Source organism: Larimichthys crocea, chromosome X, assembly GCF_000972845.2.
Source record: "Larimichthys crocea isolate SSNF chromosome X, L_crocea_2.0, whole genome shotgun sequence".
Classification (NCBI taxonomy): domain Eukaryota; kingdom Metazoa; phylum Chordata; class Actinopteri; family Sciaenidae; genus Larimichthys; species Larimichthys crocea.
The window spans coordinates 26,635,906-26,659,412 of NC_040020.1; the positions used below are offsets into that span (position 1 = coordinate 26,635,906).

The following is a 23,507-nucleotide window of genomic DNA, read 5'->3' on the forward strand; positions in this document are numbered from 1 at the left end:
AAAAAATAGAAAGCAACTAAAATTAAAATGTTTTATACAACTAGAAACTATATGAAAAATATAAAGTGACAGTACAAGTACTACATGTACACTATACACTATAAACTATACAATTACATGTTTGTGTCAGGAACAATGACAAAGCAAGTTCAAGAAAAATGTTGACTCAGCTTTGTATATCATTACCTTTTGTACCAGATATACGATTTTTTTTTATTTTTTTTTATTGGACTGGCAGTCAAGTTGGGATTATTCCAGTTATAACTGGAACAACAAGAAGAGTTTATTTACAATTCTTATTCATCATAAGACCATCACTGAAATCCGAGATAATTGCATGAGTCATTATTTAAAGGCAAAATGTCATTTCAACATGTCCCTGTAAAATATTAACATCACTGTGTTGTTGGTAAAAACGTCTGGATGAACAAATTATTTTTATTGACTTAACATGTCAATGAATGTCTCGTTTTGATTGCCAGTTAAAACATCTCAGTAAACCATCTTAGAAATACGGACGCCCATCTCTGCCAGGAAGAGAGACAAAATATAGAAAATCTTCAGAAGAAAAACAAATAACAAAAATACAATTGAGAGCAAAGTGAACCGGAGTCAAATTCCTAGTGTGTGTACACACACCTGGCCAATAAAGTGATTCTGATAATGAGATTTGTCAATAAAACATCAGACTGTGACACAGGAGACTTCTGTTTGACTATGATTGCCCTAACAATGTAATTAGTATTTCAACCATGATGATGGTCACCTTACCTAAACCAAGTAGTCAATCCAAATCACAATGTTTCCCTAAAATTAACCAGCTTGCCTTTGTGCATGAATCTAACTAACCTGCAACCATCGCAATGTAAAATCATAAAATGTTTTTATTTTTTTCCATACAGCTTTGTCAGACATTGACAAATGATGTCGTCCTTCTGATGGGTGCATCAGCTGCAGAAAATGCTTGAATGTGTTTATTTCAACCTGTCCCTGTAAAATATTAACATCACCGTGCTGTCAATAAGGATGTGTCAACAAAATCTGGATGCACAAATTGGTTTTCACAACATGTCCATGAAATGTCTCATTTTAAGTTGGTAGGCACGTGTCAATCTGACTCAATGTCTCAATAAGACATCTTGAAAATATGGAAGCCCATTTCTGCAAGGATGAAAGAAAAGCTTTGGAAGTCACTGACATGAGCTGTTGTCCTTTTGATGGGATAAATATTCAAGGTGAGTCACAACTTTGATTTATAAAATGTTCAATTCACTATTTCAGAACTTTTGTAAAAAAAAAAAATAAAACTTTATTTTTATTTTTTATTTGTATTATTCCTATATTGTCATCATTTTCAGGCTTCCATACAAATATATTAGTCTAAATCAAGGTGCAAAGCACTGTATATTAAATTGCAGATTACCATAGTAACAGTACCCACTACGATTGCTCCTTGCTAACACTAAAGCTATGGCTGATGAGTTGGACCCTTCTATGGGATAAACTGCTTAAACAGTTTAAACATCACAACAACATTCAAATGTGTATACTAAGATATTATGAGCTATGGAACCAGGCTTTATCAGGACACTGTGATAGTTTATCTAGGAATGAAATACTATATTTTTTTGCAAACTTTACTCTTACTCTTTTATTAATTTAAATTTAGCTGCAGTACAAGGTCAAACCACTAGTGGGGGTGGAACCACAATAAACCAAACATACAGACCTTACAACCAGTAAACACACCTTCAAATCAAATACTTTAGAACACAGCAGTGAAGATTGGGTTAAGAGAAGACATGTAATTTGACTAATGGCAAATACTTTTGAAACTTTACTATAACTTTGACATTTTCTGTGAGATCTGTCTGACAAGACAACATTTTAAATGTCCCCAAGAAACTAAATCTGACTTACAAGCACACTGAAACACATAAAGACAAATTCCTCACTGGTTTTCTTTATTTTTTTTTGTTAAGTTTTTGCATGAAGAATATCGTGCTTGAAAACTTCCTCATGGACGTGTTACGTGTAGTATTCCAGGCACAAAAAGAGTTAATCATTTGCTTCCATCTGCAGGGAAATCAGCTTCAGCTTTTTTCTGTAAAAACACGTTTCATTTTTCTCAGGCTTAATTTTGTATGAAGCACATGCGTGGAGCTGGGATACTCAAGATGGATCCATAGATGAGAGCAGAGGAACAGACATGTCCTCAGTGTTGTATAAACTCTCTTTGCTCCAGTGTAGGATTTATAAGTTAGGGCAGATGTGAAGACTGGTGCATATATCAAGTGATATTTTCAGGTGTTTTCATCAGTCCTTTTGTGTAAATGAACATTTAGTCCCATTCAGTCAGTCTGGAATAATCTCATAAGGAATGCTGTGCTAATCTGCATGAAGAATGAGTGCTTTCAAAAAGGCTTCTGATGATTCTACGATAAAATTCAGAAAGTTTCAACAATAAAAACACAACAATCCTTTTATTTGGGAAATGGGCAAGACAATTTAGACTTTGATGATGGGAAATACAATTTAGAAAACTGAACAGCTGGACAACAAATAATTTATTTGGTGTCTGGTCCAAATTGTCTGGGGGGTGTGGGGTATATCGGAGGAACTTGGTCTCTTATTGGACAGGCATCTTATTTTTGGTTGCAGGCATTTAACACTAATCAGGTTTCAATATGATGGATTTTAGATCGATTTCAGAACCATGCTGTTAATGATTTTACTTACAGAGAGCCAGAAATTGCACTTACATGAGATCTAGCTAGAGTTATATTCAAAGACATCAATGTGGTATCACATTTAATATATCTCATTTCACATCTCAGGAACAGTAAAAATGCCCAATCACCTCTTCTCTCTGTCACATTTAGCTTTTAGCATTTAGCATTGAAATGCACCTTTTTTTCTTGTGACTATTTTTTAGCCCATATTGTACATGGAAATGTCTACTGTGGATTAAACTGTCAGTGGGTTAATGGATCTATCACTTCCACAGTATAAATTGTTCAGCACTGCTGTGTGAAAGTGAGGTAAGGCTATATGGATAAGGAAAGTAAAGACTGTTTGCAGTCAATTACACATTGTTCAAGGCCACTTTATGCTGGTCTTATCACTTCAATATTTGGCATGCTGTACAGTTGCTGATAATGGGTAACCAGTGGATGTTCCATAGGGTGCTCCAGGCAAACATGCCCTTTTTTTATTACATTAAAACAAGTACAGATAGATGTGACTGAAGAATGTTTCATCTGTGGGCCCCATGTTGACATTAGATGATAAATCTTACCTTTACTACCTCCCTGTGCGACCTAGTTTTATTATGTGGAAAAAAACAGACCCCGGATGGATATAGAGCCTCACTGACCTGAGAATGAACTGTCAGGCCCATGAACCTAAACAGTGCTGAACTTTTGCTGAACTGGCTTCTTTGTGCTACAACACCAGATGGAAAGTGTCTCTTTCTTTCTCTGAGTGCCATAAAGACATGCGCACTCTCTCTGAAGACTGTGTCCAGGATGTTAAAATGTATTCAGACACCGATTCCAGGTTGACGTTCTAACATTGTTTGTACTTTATCAGGATGCAAAGCAACCAAAAAACTATGTAAAGTTTTTTGTTTTCTTTATGAAATTGTTTACCCTGTAAATCAATACTAACATGGTGCCATGAAAACATTGGAAATATGTTCGGTAGTAATCAACTTAATCTACTTAAGTTTCAAGACTGAATAACAAAGTCTGCATAGTTTACAAATGGCATGACCAAGAACCTTAAAGTGCCTTGTTTAGTTTCCCGCATTAGCCAAAAGTATAAGTCTGGAGCCGCTTGACCATGGTGTAAATCTCTCCAGGACAGAGGGCAAAGGTTTGTTATAATGCCATCACGGGTTCAACCTATGGTCACAGACGTTAAGTCGACTCAGCTGAGTGTTGAAAACATGAGGCTGACACACGCCATGTATGACTTTAGGTTCATCATCTAACAAGAAAAATCTTTCATGTGATATGATTGTGTTACCATGCAACCGAGTTGACCAGGATATGTTACACTTAATATTTACTCTGTCTTATAGATTTATTGTACTTTGGCTGCATGTTCGGGTTTGCTTTGCACCCAGTTTGACGTGTGTTCATGTGTTCCTGCGGCTGCACTTTAATTGAAGATATGAGCCACATGTTATTAGCAGTATATTAATACTTGTCTCTATCTGTTGGCTCTTGGCACATCATACAATTTATTACCCTGACTGACTCATGCAGTTTACATTTGTGCTGTCTCCAACCTGTCAAGTTTAAATATCATCCAATAAATAAAAAAAGATATATCAGGTAGAGCATGTTTGATTTACAGGGTTAATGTTATTCTTACCTTGAGAATTATTGACGTTGATGCTTGACAGCTGTTTGTAGTGATTACTGATTACAGCACATTGATTAGTGCCATCCTTTTTTACTGGATGTGACTAAAATGAATTTTAACTAGTACAATTTTAAGGTACTTAACTATTTATATTTCATATACTCTGTTTTGAATTTCAGTAAATAATCTGAATACCTCCACTGATCATGACACAAAGGGACTGAAATATAAATCCAGTTTTTTTGTAAATGCCAAATGTTTCTGAAGTTTTATAATTTATTTGTTTTGGTGCGAAAATAGAGCAGTATAAGCTGTGAGTGCATGAAACTCTCTTTGCTCAAGATTAATGAATATAAGTGCATTGCTTGCAGGTTTTGCAGGTTAGAAGTTCAAGACTTGAAACACACACCTCCTTAGAAATTGGGTTTGTCTGCTTTGTGGATCAACCTGTTTTTCTCTGTCTGAAAAAACAACTGACCTATACGTTAAATACCTGCAATTATTTGACCCTGTTGCAAGGATTTCACAGTATCAAGGTCAGCTAATGTAAGAAATACTTAAAAGACACAAGTTCAAAAAGGCTGAAGTGTTACTCAAGGTTTTTTTTCTGGGTTATATGATGAGTATGTAACTGAAACCTACAGGATTACAGTAATCTGGTCAAAGGAATGCTGAAACATTTTATCTAGTCCTGTGTTACCGCTGAGAAGATGCGGACCATCCAACACAGCCTGCCATTGTTTGGCGGGTAATCAGCTTAATGTTCTAATTAGAAATTTGTTGCAAAACACGAAGGGTAAAAAAAAGATGGAAAGAATTACAACAAAACATGTTGAAATAACATCAGATCTGTAAAATAACACAAGTAAAAGCAAAACCTTTTTATTTGTATGTATATTTTTATGTGTGTATATATATGTAGCCTAACATTTCAACTTGTTATGAACCAATATGAACCTAATTTTTGACCCCATGCTTTGAGCTTGTAAATATCAGTGGTGAAAAGTAATTATGTACACTTGCTTGCACTTTAGTACTTCGATTGTATACTCGTGTAAATAATGTGAATATTTCTTTCTCTACTGTTTAAGATTAAGCAAGAAATTTCACCTCAACCAGACATCAATTCATAAAAAAACAAACAACAACTGAGAAAATTAGTTTCCTTTAAGATGATTTAAGTTTAATGACTCACATTCATCAGTTTATCGAAATGAAGACATGTTATCATTCTTCATTTATGGTACATGATATTAAACAATGTTAATTCATCTTCTGGTGCCAACTGAGGCCAGCATGACAGTCTGTAAACACAGTATACATACATATGACACTGTACATGTTAGCATACAGTTGCTTATTTGCAATACACACACTAGCAGACAGTAAAAAGACACTAATTTGTCTTCCTGACTAATATAAGTCGTCATTCACTCTCCTTTTAGCTCTGGTTTGGTCTCCACCGCAACCTCAGAGGGAAATAACTGACTCTTTAGTTGCTAAATGCTCCAAATGGTCATCAGCTAGTTGATAACTTTGTCTGCCATTTGGTGGTGAACAGTTTGTAAGTTTAGTTTTTTGTCTCCGAAAAACCAAGTGATGAGAACAGTGAGAGTGAATCAAAACATTAAAATGAAAAACAATAAACTGAAAGATGCTTAAATGCTCTGTATAGCTGTGATAGTTGTAAAATTGGCTGATAATTAATGATTTATTAATAATATAATATCAATCAGTGCATCTTTGATGTAGATTTATAGTATTTTTTTTTATTGAAACCATCTTAAGGTAACTGCATTTGTCTTTTAAAGTGATAATGAAAATAATAGCAACATATATGATATGCTATGGAGTTGGCATGTTCTCCTTGCATCTGTGTGGGTTCTTTCCAAGTACCCCAACTTCCTCCCAGTCCAAAAACATGCAGGTTTATGGGTCGACTGTAAATTGCCCGTAGGTGTGAATGTGAGTGGTTGTTGTGGTTGTCTCTGTGCGTCAGCCCTTTGATGAACTGGAGACTTGTCCAGGGTGTACCCAATGCCAGCTGAGATCACTGTGACCCTGATGAGGATAAGAGGTTACAGAAAATAGATGGATGGACAGATAATATGCAGTAAGTGGCCTACGGTCTTCAGGACCAGTGGCTGGAGTCAGAACAACAGACAGTGAACCAGCATTCATTACTATTATAACTTTATTTTGGACATATTTAAGGATAAAAGGTAAATAGCACATTAGATACAAAAAGACATATACACAATAAGTAAAAACAGAAAATACATAGCAAGACATAGTTATGCAGCTGAAAAGACAGAAGGGGAGAAATCAGCTGTCTGAATCCACATACAGACTTGAGTGCAGTGGTTCCACAATCTGGATGAAAACCTGACTGAGCTCAGGTCAGGACTGATCAATGTCTTAATAAACAGCCAACACATATATCTGTACATACAATTTCGTAATAAAGCATTCACATGGCTGGAACCAACTTTTTACTTATACATGCGTGACGGAAAATTGACTCTGATTGATTTTCTTTTCAAATATTTTTTCATATTTTGAATTTCCATGTTCAAACTCCGCATGTTGCATTAAACATAATCCATGTGTGTCGCCTTAATTCTGCACACGTGCTAAAGTAAACGTCTTAACTTTACAGCCAAGTCTGTCTTTTGCTGAAAAAAATGAAAATATTCAAGGAACATGCGCACGTGCATAATGTCTCTCGTGGCCAATCGTGTCGTCAGAATTCCCCCTGAGCTTTCACTCCTCCTCGTGCCAGTGAGGATAAGAAGCAGATTTGACTCAGGCACTTTGGGATATTCTCCCAGAAAACGTTCAGGATGCTGCAGCTGTTGACATTCCTGGTGGAGAAGCTCTCTCTTCTCTGCAAATTCAAACTTTTTGTCCCCAGCTATTCGGACCAGGACCGGGAGCGCCACGTACACCGAGAGCGCACCCAACCGCCCCTCCGAAGGGGAGACCTGCTGGAGGTCCCCAGAACCCTTTTCACCCACTACGGCATTTATTTAGGTGACAATAAAGTCGCTCACCTGATCCCTGACATCCTCCTTGTGCTTACAAACGACGAGAAGCTCATCAGCTCTGTCATCACAAACAAGAGACTCATTCTTGGCTGCATGTACAAGTGTGCCACGGTGCGCGTGGATACATTGGAGAACTTTGCGTATGGCTCCAAGATACTGGTTAACCGTATGGATAAGATGATGAAGAATCACGTATTTCCCAATGAAGAAGTCGCTAAAAGAGCTGAAAAACTCATGGGAGCAGTTCCCTACAGTCTGCTGTGGAATAACTGTGAACACTTTGTGACATACTGCAGATACGGATCTGCAGTCAGCAGGCAAACAGAGAAGGTATAGTCCTTAAAACCGTCCAGGAAGTGCAGAATTATATGACTGCTAACAATTGTTGTTACTGAACAGGTTAAATGACATATACAAATATACATATACAGATGTTGTGCAGAGGCAAACATATTGGCGCATGTTGGAGTGTTGCCATTTTCCACAGAGAAAGATGCAGATGTGTTCATAGTCAGTTAAACTGTGGTTGGATTGTTGGAGCCACCCTCCCAGCCTTGATACTTTGTGTATGTATTCTGCCACCTCTAAGTTACCATGACATACACTGATCACTCCAAAAAATGTCAAAACAACCGGCTGGCACACTCCTTTGTTTAAGTTCTAGACTTTTTGTGTGTGAGTGAGATTTAGCCGTTTTGATTAAGCACAGCTTAAATTAAATGAAACACACAAGACAGATCACCAATTTTAGGTCAAGGTTTCCCTCAAGAAGTTATCAGAACTGAGCTGGTAAGTAACTGCATAGTATTTCCACATCTGATATAAGGAATACCAGAAACCCTTGCACTTCTATAGATCAAATTACCAAAACAAACAAACTTTGAGGGGATCTCAGTTTTTAGGGCCCCCTGCTGAGGAGGCAGCCCTGCTTCAGCCCTGAGTTTAACACTACTGTTGCTATGGTGACTTCCAGGTTAACATAACACACTGACTTAGAACAGGGTTTGATCTAACCACAGAAACTATGTTTGTGGTATGAAAAATACGATTTTAATAGACACTTTGCAGAAATGTTCTATCTGTTAAGCAGAACGTGTGAAATAATAACCTTTTTTTCTCTCCTTTGTAGTTCTGTGAGTGCTTGAAATCAATCATCAGAGACCAGCGCAGCGTGATTGTCACAGTCTTTCTTGGAATGATCTCCATCCTCTGTTTTGGCATTGCGCCGTCAACTACATTACTCTCAATACTCATTCCCTTTACTCTATGGATGGCTGGTTAAAGGAGTTCAGCACAAAAAAAACAAAGTGAACTTTTACTTGGCACAGACTCACTGGAAACCTCATCAGGATGGTGCAGGCTAGTGATGTGTTGCCTTATGAGTCACAACCATACTTTCATTTTATGTAGACGATGTTTAATGTCTTGTGTTGATACATAGTTTCTTATTTGTTCCTCATGAGTGCAGAGAAATACATAAACTCTTTGATTTTACTTTGGCGTTTGATGATGAGGTTATTAACATTTGAGTCATCACAAAAGTGAATATACACTCTACAACAACTAGTGTACTTAATATTATGTTGTAAATATGAAAAATGTTTAATAAACAATTTATTTTTACCCGTGTGAGTCTGACTTTACATCTCCAAGCACGCTAGCACACCACAACAACAAATGAGACTTCAGATATTCCATTATATATTTCTTATTACAAGACTCAGGTTTCTGTCATAGTAGTAGTATATCTGTCGAGTTATTAGGGGTTCGTCTGCCAGTCTTGGCATAGAGGACGCAGGAGTCAACTCGGTTCAACCTAGTCCTTTTGTTTGACTATTTGTTGAATTATCAGCAGCTTGAAAACCAAAAGCGTCTGTGTGCTCCTCTGACTCAAACCACACCCAGGTGCTCACCCAAGGCTAATCACACTGGTGCTTTTTGCTCTTTCTCTGAATACCAAGTGAACACTGGGCCCTCTACTGCCCTCTGGCACACTCCATTCACCACATTCCCACAATGAAAAATAAACAGCATATCATGCATAAGCCAACAATATCATTAGTACTACAATAGTAATAGTGTAGATGTGTGTACAGATATATGGTGTAGATATACTGAAAGAATGTGGAGTAATAATGGCAAAATTTCAATCAATCACATCTAAGCAATCTTATTATTTTGTTTGTAATGTTGCACTTACAGTACAGCACTGTCGCTTTACAGCAAGAAGGTTCCTGGTTTGTACCTCGACTGGGGCCTTTCTGTGTGGAGTTTGCATGTTTTTCACGTGTCGGGTAGTCCAAAGACATGCACTTAATAGGTTATTTGCTGACTCTAAATTGTCCATAGTTGTGAAGGTGAGTGTGAATGGTTGTTTGTCTTTATGTGTCCTGTGATGAGGTATACCCGCCTCTTGCCCAAAGTCAGCTGGGATAGTCTTCAGTCCCACCATGACCCTAATGAAGATAAGTGGTTGCAGATAAATAGATGAATGGGTAATACTTAAGTAAACAAATAAATAAGTGAAGTAAGTAAATACATTTTACTACATATTGTGATGGATTTAAATTTAATATTACATCTCACGTGTCATAATATGTATCTAACTATAACTCACTGGATATATGAGAAAGTGCTGAATAATCATGAGTGTTGCCGACCAATCTACTCTACGAAGAACAAAGGCTGCTTATTTGGTTGCGATAGCTAAATATAAGTGACCCTTTAAATGAGGATTTAACCAGCTTGGTTAAGACGAAACAAGACCTGAATTTCAAAATCTGACCACACAACAAAGTGATTACAGAAAGCTCCTTTATTTCTGTCACAATCATGCTGAACATGGACCAGTATCCAGCTAACTACTTTGGCCCCTCCCAATTTCAACAGAAATAAAAAGGGTGTCAAGCACTTTGCTGCATACTGACATCATGTTTCTTTACCAGCTGCTCACCTTTTTCTTTGTAGCCTCCAAAAAGGAAGAGGAGGAGGACTCTAAATATGACCTGTCGCTTTACAATCGTGGTGATTTATTAGAAGTCCCCAGGACATTATTCACACATTTTGGTATCTACCTGGGTGACAATCGTGTGGCTCATCTCATTCCGGACATCCTGCCTGTGATTTCCAAGAATAAATCTGCAATTGCCAAGATGGTAACAAATAACCGCCTGGTGCTGGGGGTAATCGCTAAGGCTGCCAGTGTCAGAGTGGACTCTGTGGTAGATTTTGCGTATGGATCAGAGATTCTGATCAACCACATGGATAATGTATGCAGCCAGCCACCTTTGGACAGCGACGAGGTGGCCAGAAGGGCTGAGAAACTCCTCGGCTCTGTCAACTACAGCTTACTGTGGTACAACTGCGAACACTACGTCATGTACTGCAGATATGGCATGGCCATCAGCTACCAGACATACCAGGTAGAGTCTCTGGCCTCCTGATATGTTTGCATTTGTTGTTCATATTGTGTAATCTAAGGCTTCAATTTCATTTAACTATGATTGTACCTGTATGATCATATGTCACAACTAAGCTGAACTTGAACTGAACAATCTGAAATATCTTCCACAGTATTTTGATTGCAAAAATCCAATCCCCCTTTTTATGGCGCTAAAAAGACATTGCATTTAGAAGATAGATATTTGATTTGATTAAGCCAGACCACTGAAACCTCAAATTATCTTCAGTTGAACAGTTGAATTTCAGCCACTGAAATTGCATCAGGAAGGAATGTTTTCACAGCCTGTATGGTCAGATGGAACAATTACAGCAACAATACGGGTATTGTTTCAGGACAAACTTGAGAAATATCATGAAAAAGATAAGATCAGTTAATGTACCTTCCATCCAATATGACAGAGTTGTGTTTTATAAACTGTTTGCTACTAAATACATAAAAAAGGCTTTTAAATATACTGTTTACCAACTATTATTTATGTCATATTCGAACAGCTTGTTGAAAAAACATCCTTTACAGATCTATAATTAAGGTTCATTGCACATGTAGCGTTTGTAATGCCGTCTTTTATCTTCATGGAAAGAACAGAACAGATTATTGGACACATTTGTAACACTCAGTGTAAGGTGGCGTTAATCTATATAGATTTACTTCACAGTGACTGGCTATAATGAGGATTATTTTCACAGCAGAGAGTTGTTGCTTCAGTCCACTGGAGTGAGAATTAACTTATTCATGAGGCGAGTAGCTCCATCTAGTGTTACTTTATGACCAAATTTATGCCATTCTGGAGGTAATGCAGACCTTCCTCTTGATAACAGACCTCTAACTGCACTGCTAATTTGTCATTGACTTAGCCTAACGTTAAATTTTCTTTCTTGCAGTTCTGCACAGCAGTACGGAAGATTTTTTGCAGCAGGATGTGTTCCTATTTGACCGCACTATGTGGTGTAGGAATCATGCTGTATCTGGGCTGTGTGACACCACTGACAGTTTTACCGACCGTGTTGATCTCATTCACCATCTGGATGGCAGCCTAGCGGCCTCTGGAGGGACGGCTCATGAGAAAAGACTTTAATTTAACACATCGATGGAAACTGCAATGAAGTTCTGTGGGTTAACTGTGTGGCTAAAGACATTTTTTTATTTATATGTTAACTAACATTTCATTTTTCTTTGCCTTGATAATTTTCTCTTAACAGTTACACTATTATAAAACGTTCTTTGTTAGATGTCTAATTTTGTATGTTATTCATAATTAATGTTCACCCAGCTCAACATTAATCTCATTTAACAGTAGCGGCTCATAGATTATAAAAAGGACTGTGACTCAGCATAGTGGTAAACTCTTGAAGACTGAGATAAAGCTCAACGGAAATATCTGGAAAGAACAGACTTGACTTTGGCTACATGATGATGCAGATGAATGTTGTAGGAATGTTTCATTGTCTGTCAGCAGTGCGATACAATACTTATAATATGCTCTAGTTAAAAAGCTGGCTTGGACAAAGTGCAATAAGTTTCTTCTTAATGGATTACTTTTGATTTATCATACATATGTCTTTGACAGTCCATTAAACATACTACCAGTTGTGTTTCTTGTCTGAAACATCAAATACTTTTATTGTCTCTGCTGCAATCAAAGTTGGCTTCATACATTCCCTGTATTGTGAATGATGAGAAAAAGCATTTGAACAGCAATAAGAATAACATTGTAGAATTCAGAGCAAGTTATCCCACTAATATATCAACTGAACCCAGGAGATACTTGGTCAGTAACATTATTAAATGTCATTAAAAACACTATTGAATTTCTGGTTCATTGATTAATTCAAGAATCCGATTATCTGAGTTGTAAATTATTAATGGTGCGCCTGTCCAAAGGGAAAACACTGATTTATGTGAGACACTCAGTAGTGGTATTGTAGATTGATGGTGGTGGATCAGTCTGTGCCTACAGAGCTATTAACTATTTTGAGAATCTCAGAATAAGTGGGAGTTTAGAGTCTGATTAAACTTTAATGGCTTCAATGAGAACCGGCAAAACCATCTAATAAAGTGTTAAAGAGTAAATCTTGAGAAAAACTTTTGTCATAAAGACAGACGCACATCTTTTTCTTCTGACCTTTTTCAAATTAAAGGCGCTCTGTGGTGGTTTTGACCACTAGTAGTGCTATTGAGCAATGAGAAGGTCTTCATGTCTTGTTGTCTTGCAAAAGCAAGAACTAGAAAACTTTTCTCAACAGTTGGTAGTGATTACATGCCAAAAAACAAAGAGGCGGCTTTGATGCCATGGAGCACAGCTTTATGACGTCACATCTGTGACGTTGTTTTTGTCCCCCGCATACCTTTTTCCTTGATTTGTGTGCTTCCACCATGGGTAAGTAGACTAGGTAGTTAAATAGTTTCCTTTTTGACTGTTTTTTTTTTTTTTATCAGTAGTCTGCACAGAGTGATTTATTCAAAAAATTGACCAGATTCTCTGTCGTTTCTGTGTCTGACTTCTTTAGCTAAATGTGCTCTGTCCTGATTTTTAATACATAAATTGATGTTTTATTTTTGTTTGCCTTGATCATTTGCTCCTAATAGTTCTACTGTTAACAATTTTTTTTTCTATATGTCTAATTTTGTATGTTATTCATCATTGATGTTCACCCAGCTCTGATATTCAACATTAATCTCTTTTAACAGTAGCAGGTCATAGATTATAAATGCACTTTGAGCACAGTGGCAAACTCTTGAGGACAGAAATATCTGGAAAGAAGAGACTGACTTATGGCTACACGGTAATGTACAAAGATATTGCAGTTTTCTATTGTTAAAGCAATAATTAAAAAGACACCATAAAATATATAAACAAAGTTACAATCTTCCCCCCATATTTGACCACCTGTTGTCATGTGACTGTCAAGTTTATGAATCTCTCGCTGTATTTATAAAATTAAACCATCACTGTAAAACTTAAACTGTCCTTAAACTGTATCAATTTATCTCTGCTCTCAAACTGAGTAACACAGGTAAAGACCGGTGTTAATAAATGTTAATTGTCTGGATATAACACTTAGGCACTAAGCCTGCAGAGAAGCACAATGTATTGATTTATGAGAAGCTAATGTAATGGGCTGAAGCCCCCAAGCTCTATTAAGCAGAGTGCAGGTGCACAATCCCTGCTGAGATTGGAGAGTAACTGAGTTTGCCACTTCTAAAATTGACGACTTTCAGCTTTTAGGCTGTATTCACAGAGGGAAATCTGATTTTCATATCTATATCCCACAGCGGTTTCTTCACAGCTACAAATACATGCATCAAACATGGATCACATGGCTGCTTTAGCAATTCAGTTGTCTCTTTTTGTACTGATGAATGTTTAATAAGAACACAAACAAACTGTCTGTCTCAAGGAAAAAGTAGGACTTGCTCTAAGCATAAACATGATTACAATGTCCACCAGTCATAAGGGGCCATTACAGGAAAATAAGCGTTACTGTACTTTAAGTCCTCATGACTTTGTTTATTAAAAATATGAAGTAAAATAAAATATAGTTTAATAGATATTTTCCACATTTACAGTTGGGACTTTCTTGACTTGCTATTGGAGCACAGCAGTAAGCATCTATTTCCTTATTTTTCAACATTTATTTCATCCATACCACAGCCTCCAGGGATATTCCAACTGTGAAATTGTTCCCACACTATTTTAAAAAGAATAGTTACTCATTGTAATGATTATCCTTCAGCAGAAACAGGATCAGATACAGGAAACATGTCATTGCCTTAGTTCCACTTACAGTAATCTGATGTGCATGCAGCATTTAGGACAGTTTATCACATTCTTTATGTATGTATATACTTATGTATTGGTATATTGTATACAAGTCTTTGACTAGTGTACAGTGTCTAATTGCCAGATTCTGCATGATAAATGGTTCGCTGTTTTGTCTGTAAAGTGCAGCATCACATGGTGATGTGTATAAATTCAACTACATGGCCTGTAATTGGAATTTGGACCATGCAGACTCCTTGGACAGATAAGGAATGAAGAATCTAAGTCTTTCTGTCTGATAAAACACAGTGCTTAACTCTGACATATCATAAGGTTCAGTGCAGGGTCTTATTATTATTTTCACATATGCAGACAACACACAAATCTACATGCAAATTAAATCTAACAACTGCTAACAGCTTTCCAGTTTAGTTTACAGTGTAGTAACTGGCAAATTATCACAAATGGAACTTTACATTTCAACAAGAATGTGGTAACTACCGCCAAAGGTTTTTTCCTCGTTTTTCTAGGCGTAATCTCTCTCTTTACTTTCCAAGAATAAACAAACAATTATGCCAAAATATAGTATAACATGATGTTACTCCATAGTGTGACAAAACTAAATTTGTTTTAGTCTTATAGGAATTATGAGAAATACTGAGGTAGTAAACCAGTGGACAGAAAACCTAGCAGTGCATAGTTTTTTAAATTAGACACTTGAAGTCCCACCTAAATGAGAAGGGCACAATGCTCTCATAATTTTACTGCAAATTTGCAGGAGCCATGACTGAGGTTGTATCATGATTATCTGATTTCATATCTATTCTTTGTCTTCTAATTTTCTGTAATCTTTCTACTATCGATATCTACTTTCAAGTAGCAAGATAAAAATATATGTAAAGGGATTTTGTGTGTTAGAAAAGAGCGAGTAGAATGTCTAAAAAAAGTGTTTTATGTGAAACCTTTGGAAAGGGAATGCAGTCCTGGGGAACCTAGTCTGGAGGTTTGGGAGACTGAGGATTGGGATGGATGCTGGGGTGATGATACGGCCCTCTGCTCTGACTCCTCTCGGACAATCACACATAGGAAGAGAGAAAAAGTCACTCAGGTTGGAGAGACACAGAATCATGACAAACAAGGTTTGACAACATAGCTAAAACAAATATATTGTAGTTATAGACGTTTCTCTTTATTATCCACTATATCCAAACTAACGAGACATCATGCAGAGATTTGTACAGTAAGCGCTGGCGTTTGGTCAATAATCTTATTTAATAAGTTGAACTCGGACAGGAGGACCCTGTGTAGTTTAGCATAATAATGTCTCTGCCGCTCAGAATGATAAATGTGTGCTGTCTTCTACAGACATAGTGTGTAAGCCACCCCTGCAGGTATTTAGCTCTTAAGTCACTCTTATCTCTGAAACATAAATCTATTTAGATCGAGGAAATTAGTAATCAGTCACTACTTTGTGCTGTCATGTTTAGTTACCGGCTTTTGTTGTTTATTTGTAGTGGATGAGTAGTTTTATTTCATTGCACATGACTTAATTCTACTCTAAAAAGGATCAATACAACATAAAATAACAAGGAAATTAATTTAGAGTTGTTTATATTATTAATTAGGCGCTACTGTTTGGTTGGAAAGGACATTGTACAAGCATTAAATTAATATGAAGAATATATTGCAATCCTCATTACAGGTAGCTAGCAATATTAAACACTTAATTAAGGTGTTGAAATTATCATTAATCATTTGAAGCAATCTTGTGGGAACTTAATTTGCTTGAGTTAAGATGAGATAAAACCTTTATTGATTCCTAGCAGGAAAATGCATTTGTTGCAGCAGTACAAGGACAGAGCCTGGAGGCCACACCCAGTGACACAGTGTCACTGGGTGTGGCCTCCAGTTTAAATCTTCAAGACAAAAAGAAACTCAAGGAAGGAGACAAAGAGCCTCCACATGACAAGTGGAACATTTAGCAGCTGTGCTTCAGAATATTTTAATGTACTTTTCATGCCTTACTCATTTCGTTATGTTATGAAAAGCAGATTTTTTTCTGAGCTCTGTAATCCAGTACAGTGAACATCCATCTTCTGTACGCACTTATCCTCGTCAGGGTCGTGGTGAAAACCCAGGGAGAACATGCAAACTCCACAGAGAGAGGCTCCAGCCAAAGTTCAGACCAGGAACCTTCTTGCCGTGGGGCAACACTGCTAACCACTGTCCCACCGTGCCGCCCCACAGTGAAGTCTTTATTAGAGTTGTACAGTGATGTCATGAATGACAAACCTCAAATTAAATGAAAAAAAAAACGCTTGAAAATGTAACACTATGCTGAAAATAGTCTACAGAGTAAAGTCAGATATCCATAAATTAAAGTTCAAACACATGTTATGCTTCTCTAATAACAACAGAAGAATCTTTTGTCTTGACATTCACATTAAAAAAAAATCATTGTTTACAGTCTGCTCTACCTCCTCAAATCATCGAGGAAACTCTTAGCATGCCCATCTGTTCAGGGTTTCCTGGTTTTTCTCATCACTTCACCATCTGTATAGTTGTACTATGGGCACAGTGGGCTTTTGCCAAGGATGCTGCTTGACAGTAACTCAATTTCCAATGGTCACATGGTGTCTTGGTTTATAACAGTGGTAATCAAGTTATGAGCCTAATTACCAGCCTGAGGCTTAACAGTTTGGGTCAGCTACATTGTAGTACACTTCATATGGTAAACTCTCATTGTCATTGTCCATTGTAGAAAATGTTACTTCAAATGCGGTCCTGCGTGATGATGCAGTTTGTGGAGCGAAGTCAGGAGAGCTTCAGGATCTCAGAGAAGGACACTTTGATATTGCTGCTCATCATCGTTAATATCATAAATTCTTCATGTTGTTTATAATTTCCTAATATTAACAGTGACTCTTAGTAAAGGCCACACTCTGCGTAGGAACGTGTGTGTATGTGATGACCCTGAAACCTGAAGGTGTACCCATGTACCCTTGTCCCAATTTGTGCTGGGACCAATTCCAGCTCCCGCTAATCCACAGGACACAGATATAATTGATGTTTGTTTCAAAGTATTACTTCTGCTTAGTGCTCACACAGTTGGAAGGAAGCAAAATGCAACCATGTGTTCATTATGTTTGGATTATCTGCGTACAATGAGAAAAAAATGAAACTTGTGAAACTTTGAGGAATTATGATCCAAGGCTTGATCCTCCACACTAAACAGGGTGCTGATTTCATACCAGGTGCTTGGAGTATTGTTCTGCAAAGACACACACACAGGACAGACAGTATCAGACAGATGAAATGATTCTTGGTTATGTTTCTCAAGTTGACATCAAAGCTGGTTTCTCTACACTGTAGGCTGTAGGCACAAATGCTCAGTTTATAGGCGGAAACATGCCATTTGCCACGCCGGCACGAGAAGACGCGTACTCGCTCAGGATGAAGTGCATCAAAAACTACCCACGAAGAGACACCATCTCTTGGTTGGAGGATGTTGATCAGGAAAGGACGCGTTTCCTCTGTTTCTTAACCCGCCTCGTCTGTCCGTCTCTCAGTCTCACAGTGCAGGTAATGCGCCCTCGATGCCAAACGGGCTGCAGTGCGCACTGGCTGCACATATTGCGCGCCTTATTATTCTTCTTTGAAGAAGATTACCCCGTCCCTGTTTGAGTGGGTTATATTGTTTTTTGTTCATCACAGACACTAGAAGAAACATGTCAAAAGCGACCAATAAACTTTACTGGAGGCAGAAACTGAAGAACTGAGAGGAATCTGAACACCTCGCTTTGCAGACTGAGGTGAGTGGATCTTATTGTTGATCTTGCAATTGAACAGTGTGCAAAAATTAGATGCGTCCTGCTGTTTCACTGTATGTCACGTTATACATGAGCGATGGGATGAACCCACCCTTATATTTTTTTTCCTGATATTTCAGGAATCCGTTACGCTTATAAAGTTAAAATGCAGTTATGCAGAAAAATACATTACAAATAAGAAATGCAAACAACACATCACACGTTTAAAATTTCAATTTTGAGTCAAACAGTTGATATTTTCAACAAAGACTACAGCAGTTATTATTCTTTAAAGGGAATGCTGAACGTAGCTCATGCGTTTAATGTGTACAGGGTCTTTTGTTCGCCCAGGGCGCAAATGTAGCCAGAACCAGACCAAAAACAAAACAACATATAACTTAACCCATAAAATAAAAGTGCAAGTAAGTCCAACAATATCAGTTCAAGCAAGGACATCCAGGTTCAAAGAAAAAAAATCTGATCTTGGAGCTTACAGTACACGGTACAGTTACAGTGAGTTGACCTTTAAGGGTTTAAAACACTCAGTATTTTATCTTTTAAGGCTTGTGCGCATGTGATTTGAACATGTGTATCATAAATCTCAGTTAATCTTCTTCTTTAAATTGAAAAAATAAAAATAAAAATAGTAGGTACCAGTGTAATCTCAATTGAAATGAATGTTCCCTTGAAATCTACACATATATTTATTTGCTGAATAACATTTGTTACCTATAAACTTTGTTACCTGTAAAACTTTGTTACCTGTAAACTGAAACCGATGTCCATCTTTTCACAGAGTGACTTATGGGGACTGTTGGTCATGGATACAGCAGATCAACTGAACACGACTCAAGCTGAAGAGTCACGGCTTGAATTCAACTCCAACTGCTGCTCGACAATAGCAGCAATAAATGAGGAGGACTTTTTGAAGCTGGACGACAGCACAAAGCTGCTTGGAGTCCAGATTATTCTCATCTTCGCCTACAGCACAATCATATTGTTTGGAGTCATTGGAAACTCCTTAGTGATATATGTCGTCTATAAGTTTAAAAATCTACGAACGGTCACCAATTTCTTCATTGTAAACTTAGCAGTGGCGGACCTGCTGGTCAACATGCTGTGTTTGCCCTTCACTCTTGTCTACACTCTGTATGGCGAATGGAAGTTTGGCCAGGTGTTGTGCTTCATGCTGCCCTGTGCTCAAGGCATGGCAGTGCATGTGTCCACCATCACCATGAACGTCATCGCCTTAGACCGCCACAGGAGCATTGTCTACCACATGGAGACCAAGATGTCCAAAGACATGTGTGCTTTGGTCATTGTCATCACATGGGCTGTCAGTGCTCTGTTGGCCAGCCCACTCGCCATTTTCAGGGAGTACGGGACATTCGATCTTTCACCGGACGAGTCTATTCAGGTGTGTACAGAGAAGTGGCCAGGAAGCAGCATGAACGGAACCATCTACAGTGTATCAGCACTCCTGGTTCAATACGGTTTACCTCTGGCCATCAATTGTGTTGCCTACATCCGCATCTGGAATAAGCTAAAGAATCACATGACTTGCGGAGGTCGAAATGATCGTCATCAGCGCAGGAAGAAGACCACAAAGATGCTGCTGACCATGGTGGTGGTCTTCGCCGTCAGTTGGTTGCCTTTCCACGCGTTCCAGTTGGCTGTTGATATCGACAGCACTGTGTTGTATATGAAGGACTTCAAGCTGCTTTTCACTGTGTTCCATATTATGGCTATGTGCTCAACGTTTGTCAATCCCATCCTGTATGGGTGGCTGAACAACAACTACAGGGCAGCCTTTTTGTCTGTGTTTAAGTGTGACCTGCCCTTCAGTCTAAGGTCAAGACGCTCCAAAGCGGCACAGAAAGATGAAGACAGGGTTTGTACAGATTGTAAATCAACAAATCTCTAAGTGGCCATTTGGTTCGTTGATCTTTTGTGGAAATGTGGAGTACGTATATATGTCAAAATGAGGGATGATGAAAATTTAAAAAAAGGGGTGCGACAACAACAAAGGTGGGTCATACAATCCCCCCAACCAATTCTTGTCACTTTGGAAATATAACTGCTGGTTTAAAATATGTCCTGAAAACTGTTCTCTTGATATATTGAACAATTTAAATCTCAAATTTAGGCACAGATGATGTTTATTTTTGTCCCCCTCACTCTGATTTTCTCTTTGAACATTGTTCTGTTACTGTTTCCACAGTGGAGATGGGAGAAGATTTAAACTGATGTTGATACATTCGCCTGAGTCACCTTCAGTTATTACTCTGAGCTCAGAGCAATAAGGTGCAGCAGCAAGTGCTTTACACACTCAGATTACATACAGCCTGCCCCATCTTATTGGTAAATGTTGTGGCTGTGTGCGTTCTGAAAGAATACCTGTAGACTCTTCGCACGGATTGAAAAAAATGAGTTAAAAACATCAGTAATCAAATCATCTACATGGTTATTTAAAGATACATTGCCCTAAAAAGTAGCTTGAACACTGGCCAAATAAGATTTGTAGTAAAGATGCAAATATAGAAAATCAGGTGTTTATAAAGAAAACTAAACATGAGGTTTACAAAGTATTTGTGTGTGTGTGTGTGTGTGTGTGTGTGTGTGTGTGTGTGTGTGTGTGTGTGTGTATGTGTGTGTGTGTATGCTATTGTTTTTTCCACTTCCTTGTGTCTTCACCACTTCTGAAGACTACACTCCCAAGGCTACTCCCCTTCGCTTAAAAATTAACAATGTATAACTCTCCTTTTTCTGACCCCTCTCCTCCCCCTAATAATTTCCATACAGTCCTTTAGTAGAAAAAAAGGTCATATCTGAGCCACGTTATAAAGCTGTTAAATTTTGTATTTCAACATGATACGAGTGAGCGTTTGTAACACAAAAGTCCTTTTCTATGAGGTGTTTACATGATTTTGCATCTCATCTCTACAACTACTGTTTCAAGCTATCAATAGATTTGCATCATATGTTCTCAAAATGTAGAAGTCGTGCTCATGAGTTCCCACACCTCAAGTCAATTATGTTTTTCTCTCCATTCTGTAAATGTCTTAAGACTCATTATCACTGCCTGACATGCAGGATCATTTCTTGTTGATTAACGTATAAATACCCCTATAAATATATTGCAGTCTGTAACATCCTCATAGTGTCATTTGAAGTCTTTGCAGAGAGGCGTACAGTCAGAACAGCTAGACCTCGATATCAGTAGAGAACATAGTACATTAAATACTCAGAGATTATAATTTAGTCCATCTGTCTCTCTGTCAATTATTAAATCATCTGGGGAACGGTGATTAGGATATTTGACATTGCTGTTTCCTTTAAGAGCATTTCCACTTGAGCTGAATAATGTTTTATAATTTTACATGTAATAATTGTAGCGCTGCAGAGAGAATATTTTCTTTTAACATAGAAAAATTAGTGAATCACAAAAAAATCCTGCACGTCTGCACAAGTCATCCATATATAATGTAAACAAGAAGGACGGTGATATATTGCTTTGCCTAACACCATTTCTGAAATAAAAACATGCAAGTTTTTTCCAGATTGATTTGAATGAATGCCTGAAGCAGCTGAAAACACAAAGATATCTTAAAATTGTGACCATGATACATGGCTGAGATTTTTCAGCTTAAAGAAGAGGCTCAAATTTAATAAATCTGTTTCCAAAATGCATTATAATAATTGAATTGCAACTTTTTTGGCAGGGGAATCATCCTTGACAATTCTTTCACTTTGTTAAATTGCACTTGAAGTTTGAACAAGGGCAAATGCCAATTTTTCTGTAACACGAAAGCTTTTTCACAGCAACCTGGATTTCATCTTCAAATGAATAATATTAAATGCTTTGCTCTGACAGTGTTCACACATTTTTACAGGCTACATCGCTGCATAATGTATGTTATTCAAACATAGCTTAATTGACCTGGCATACTTGATTATACATGTATCATTGTATACCACTGCGGTATTGTTACGACCAGTGGTATCATTTAAAATCGACAGAGACACTGTTTAGATACTGTTTATCTGATGTATATGTAACTATGAGAAGGTGGTATTATGTTTTTCATAATGTTTATAATGTTTCTGCTGGAAGCTTTTGTAGATATTTGGAAATATTACTGCATAATCAATGTTAAAGAAACGTTGTTGTCAAATGAAATGGTATAGTATGCTGCCGTTAATGATCAGGAATTCATCAAGTAAGGGTGCATCAGGGTCTACATACTGCATACTCATAAAGGCCTTGAAGAGTGCCTTGAATTCATGTATTTGTATGTGTTTCTTCAATTGTGGGGTGTTTATAGTGACATTATACGGTGCCTAACCTGCTTAACTTAACTATAAATAAGCACCTGCAACCAATGCATTACAGCGACATTATTAAGCTAATAGTCATTCAACAGAAAATTAATCATCATCTATTGAACAAAAAAGTCAAACAATGATTGGTTTCTAAATATAGAATGAATGTATTAACAGAAAAAGTAATCTAGAGATAAACTGATTCCCCCTTTTGAATGTTGGTTCCTAATACTTATATGTGTGTGTGGCTCTGTATGACAGATGTTAGAATATCTTCACTAGGCTCTTGTTTGTTTTGGCTGTTGGATCTAGTCACTTACAGTGACAGTGACTAGATTCAATGTTGTTGTATTAAAAGTGTTGAATGGACATTGAATGGACACATTTATCAGCCTGGTAGGACATAAAAATCTTGTCATTACTTGTCAGAAATCAAGCCAAGTTTAGAAATGTTGGTGGTGGATTTTACTGCATGCCGAAATATACAAATAAATGGACAAATAAATATCAAATAGACGAGAATTCATGACACATATGGCCTGGAAAAACTGACATGTGAAATACACACCACTGACGTTCAGCCACGTTTCTCAAATTCTTTGTTGGGGTCTGAGCTACAGTCACAGCGGGATGTTTACGTTATGTTTGCATTATGGCTTCAGTAGGAAACTGAAATAGGCTCTTTTATTAGACAGACGAGAGGAGTTCCTCCCACTCCCCGACCTGTCTTTGTT

At 37.5% G+C, this 23,507-nt stretch overlaps 3 protein-coding genes across 4 annotated transcripts; all 3 read left to right on the forward strand.

Annotated features, from left to right (window-relative positions):
• Positions 1–7,036: 7,036 nt before the first annotated feature.
• Positions 7,037–8,986, forward strand: lrata (lecithin retinol acyltransferase a). Its single transcript, XM_010729401.3, has 2 exons — positions 7,037–7,748; positions 8,548–8,986. The coding sequence occupies exons 1-2, from the start codon at positions 7,215–7,217 to the stop codon at positions 8,698–8,700; spliced, it is 687 nt and encodes a 228-aa protein (XP_010727703.2). The 5' UTR covers positions 7,037–7,214; the 3' UTR covers positions 8,701–8,986.
• A 1,362-nt stretch (positions 8,987–10,348) lies between these two features.
• Positions 10,349–12,658, forward strand: LOC104917826 (lecithin retinol acyltransferase). Its single transcript, XM_010729390.3, has 2 exons — positions 10,349–10,840; positions 11,763–12,658. The coding sequence occupies exons 1-2, from the start codon at positions 10,349–10,351 to the stop codon at positions 11,916–11,918; spliced, it is 648 nt and encodes a 215-aa protein (XP_010727692.2). The 3' UTR covers positions 11,919–12,658.
• Positions 12,659–18,084: 5,426 nt separating this feature from the next.
• On the forward strand, positions 18,085–22,464 carry npy2r (neuropeptide Y receptor Y2). Of its 2 annotated transcripts, XM_019274898.2 has the most exons (3): positions 18,085–18,223; positions 18,356–18,453; positions 19,247–22,464. In XM_019274898.2, exon 3 carries the CDS (start codon positions 19,271–19,273, stop codon positions 20,372–20,374), a length of 1,104 nt encoding a protein of 367 aa, XP_019130443.1. In that variant the 5' UTR covers positions 18,085–18,223; positions 18,356–18,453; positions 19,247–19,270; the 3' UTR covers positions 20,375–22,464. The 2 variants fall into 2 exon arrangements, with proteins under 2 accessions (XP_019130443.1, XP_027138338.1); XM_027282537.1 differs by having other exon boundaries at positions 18,085–18,453.
• The last annotated feature ends 1,043 nt before the right edge of the window (positions 22,465–23,507 follow it).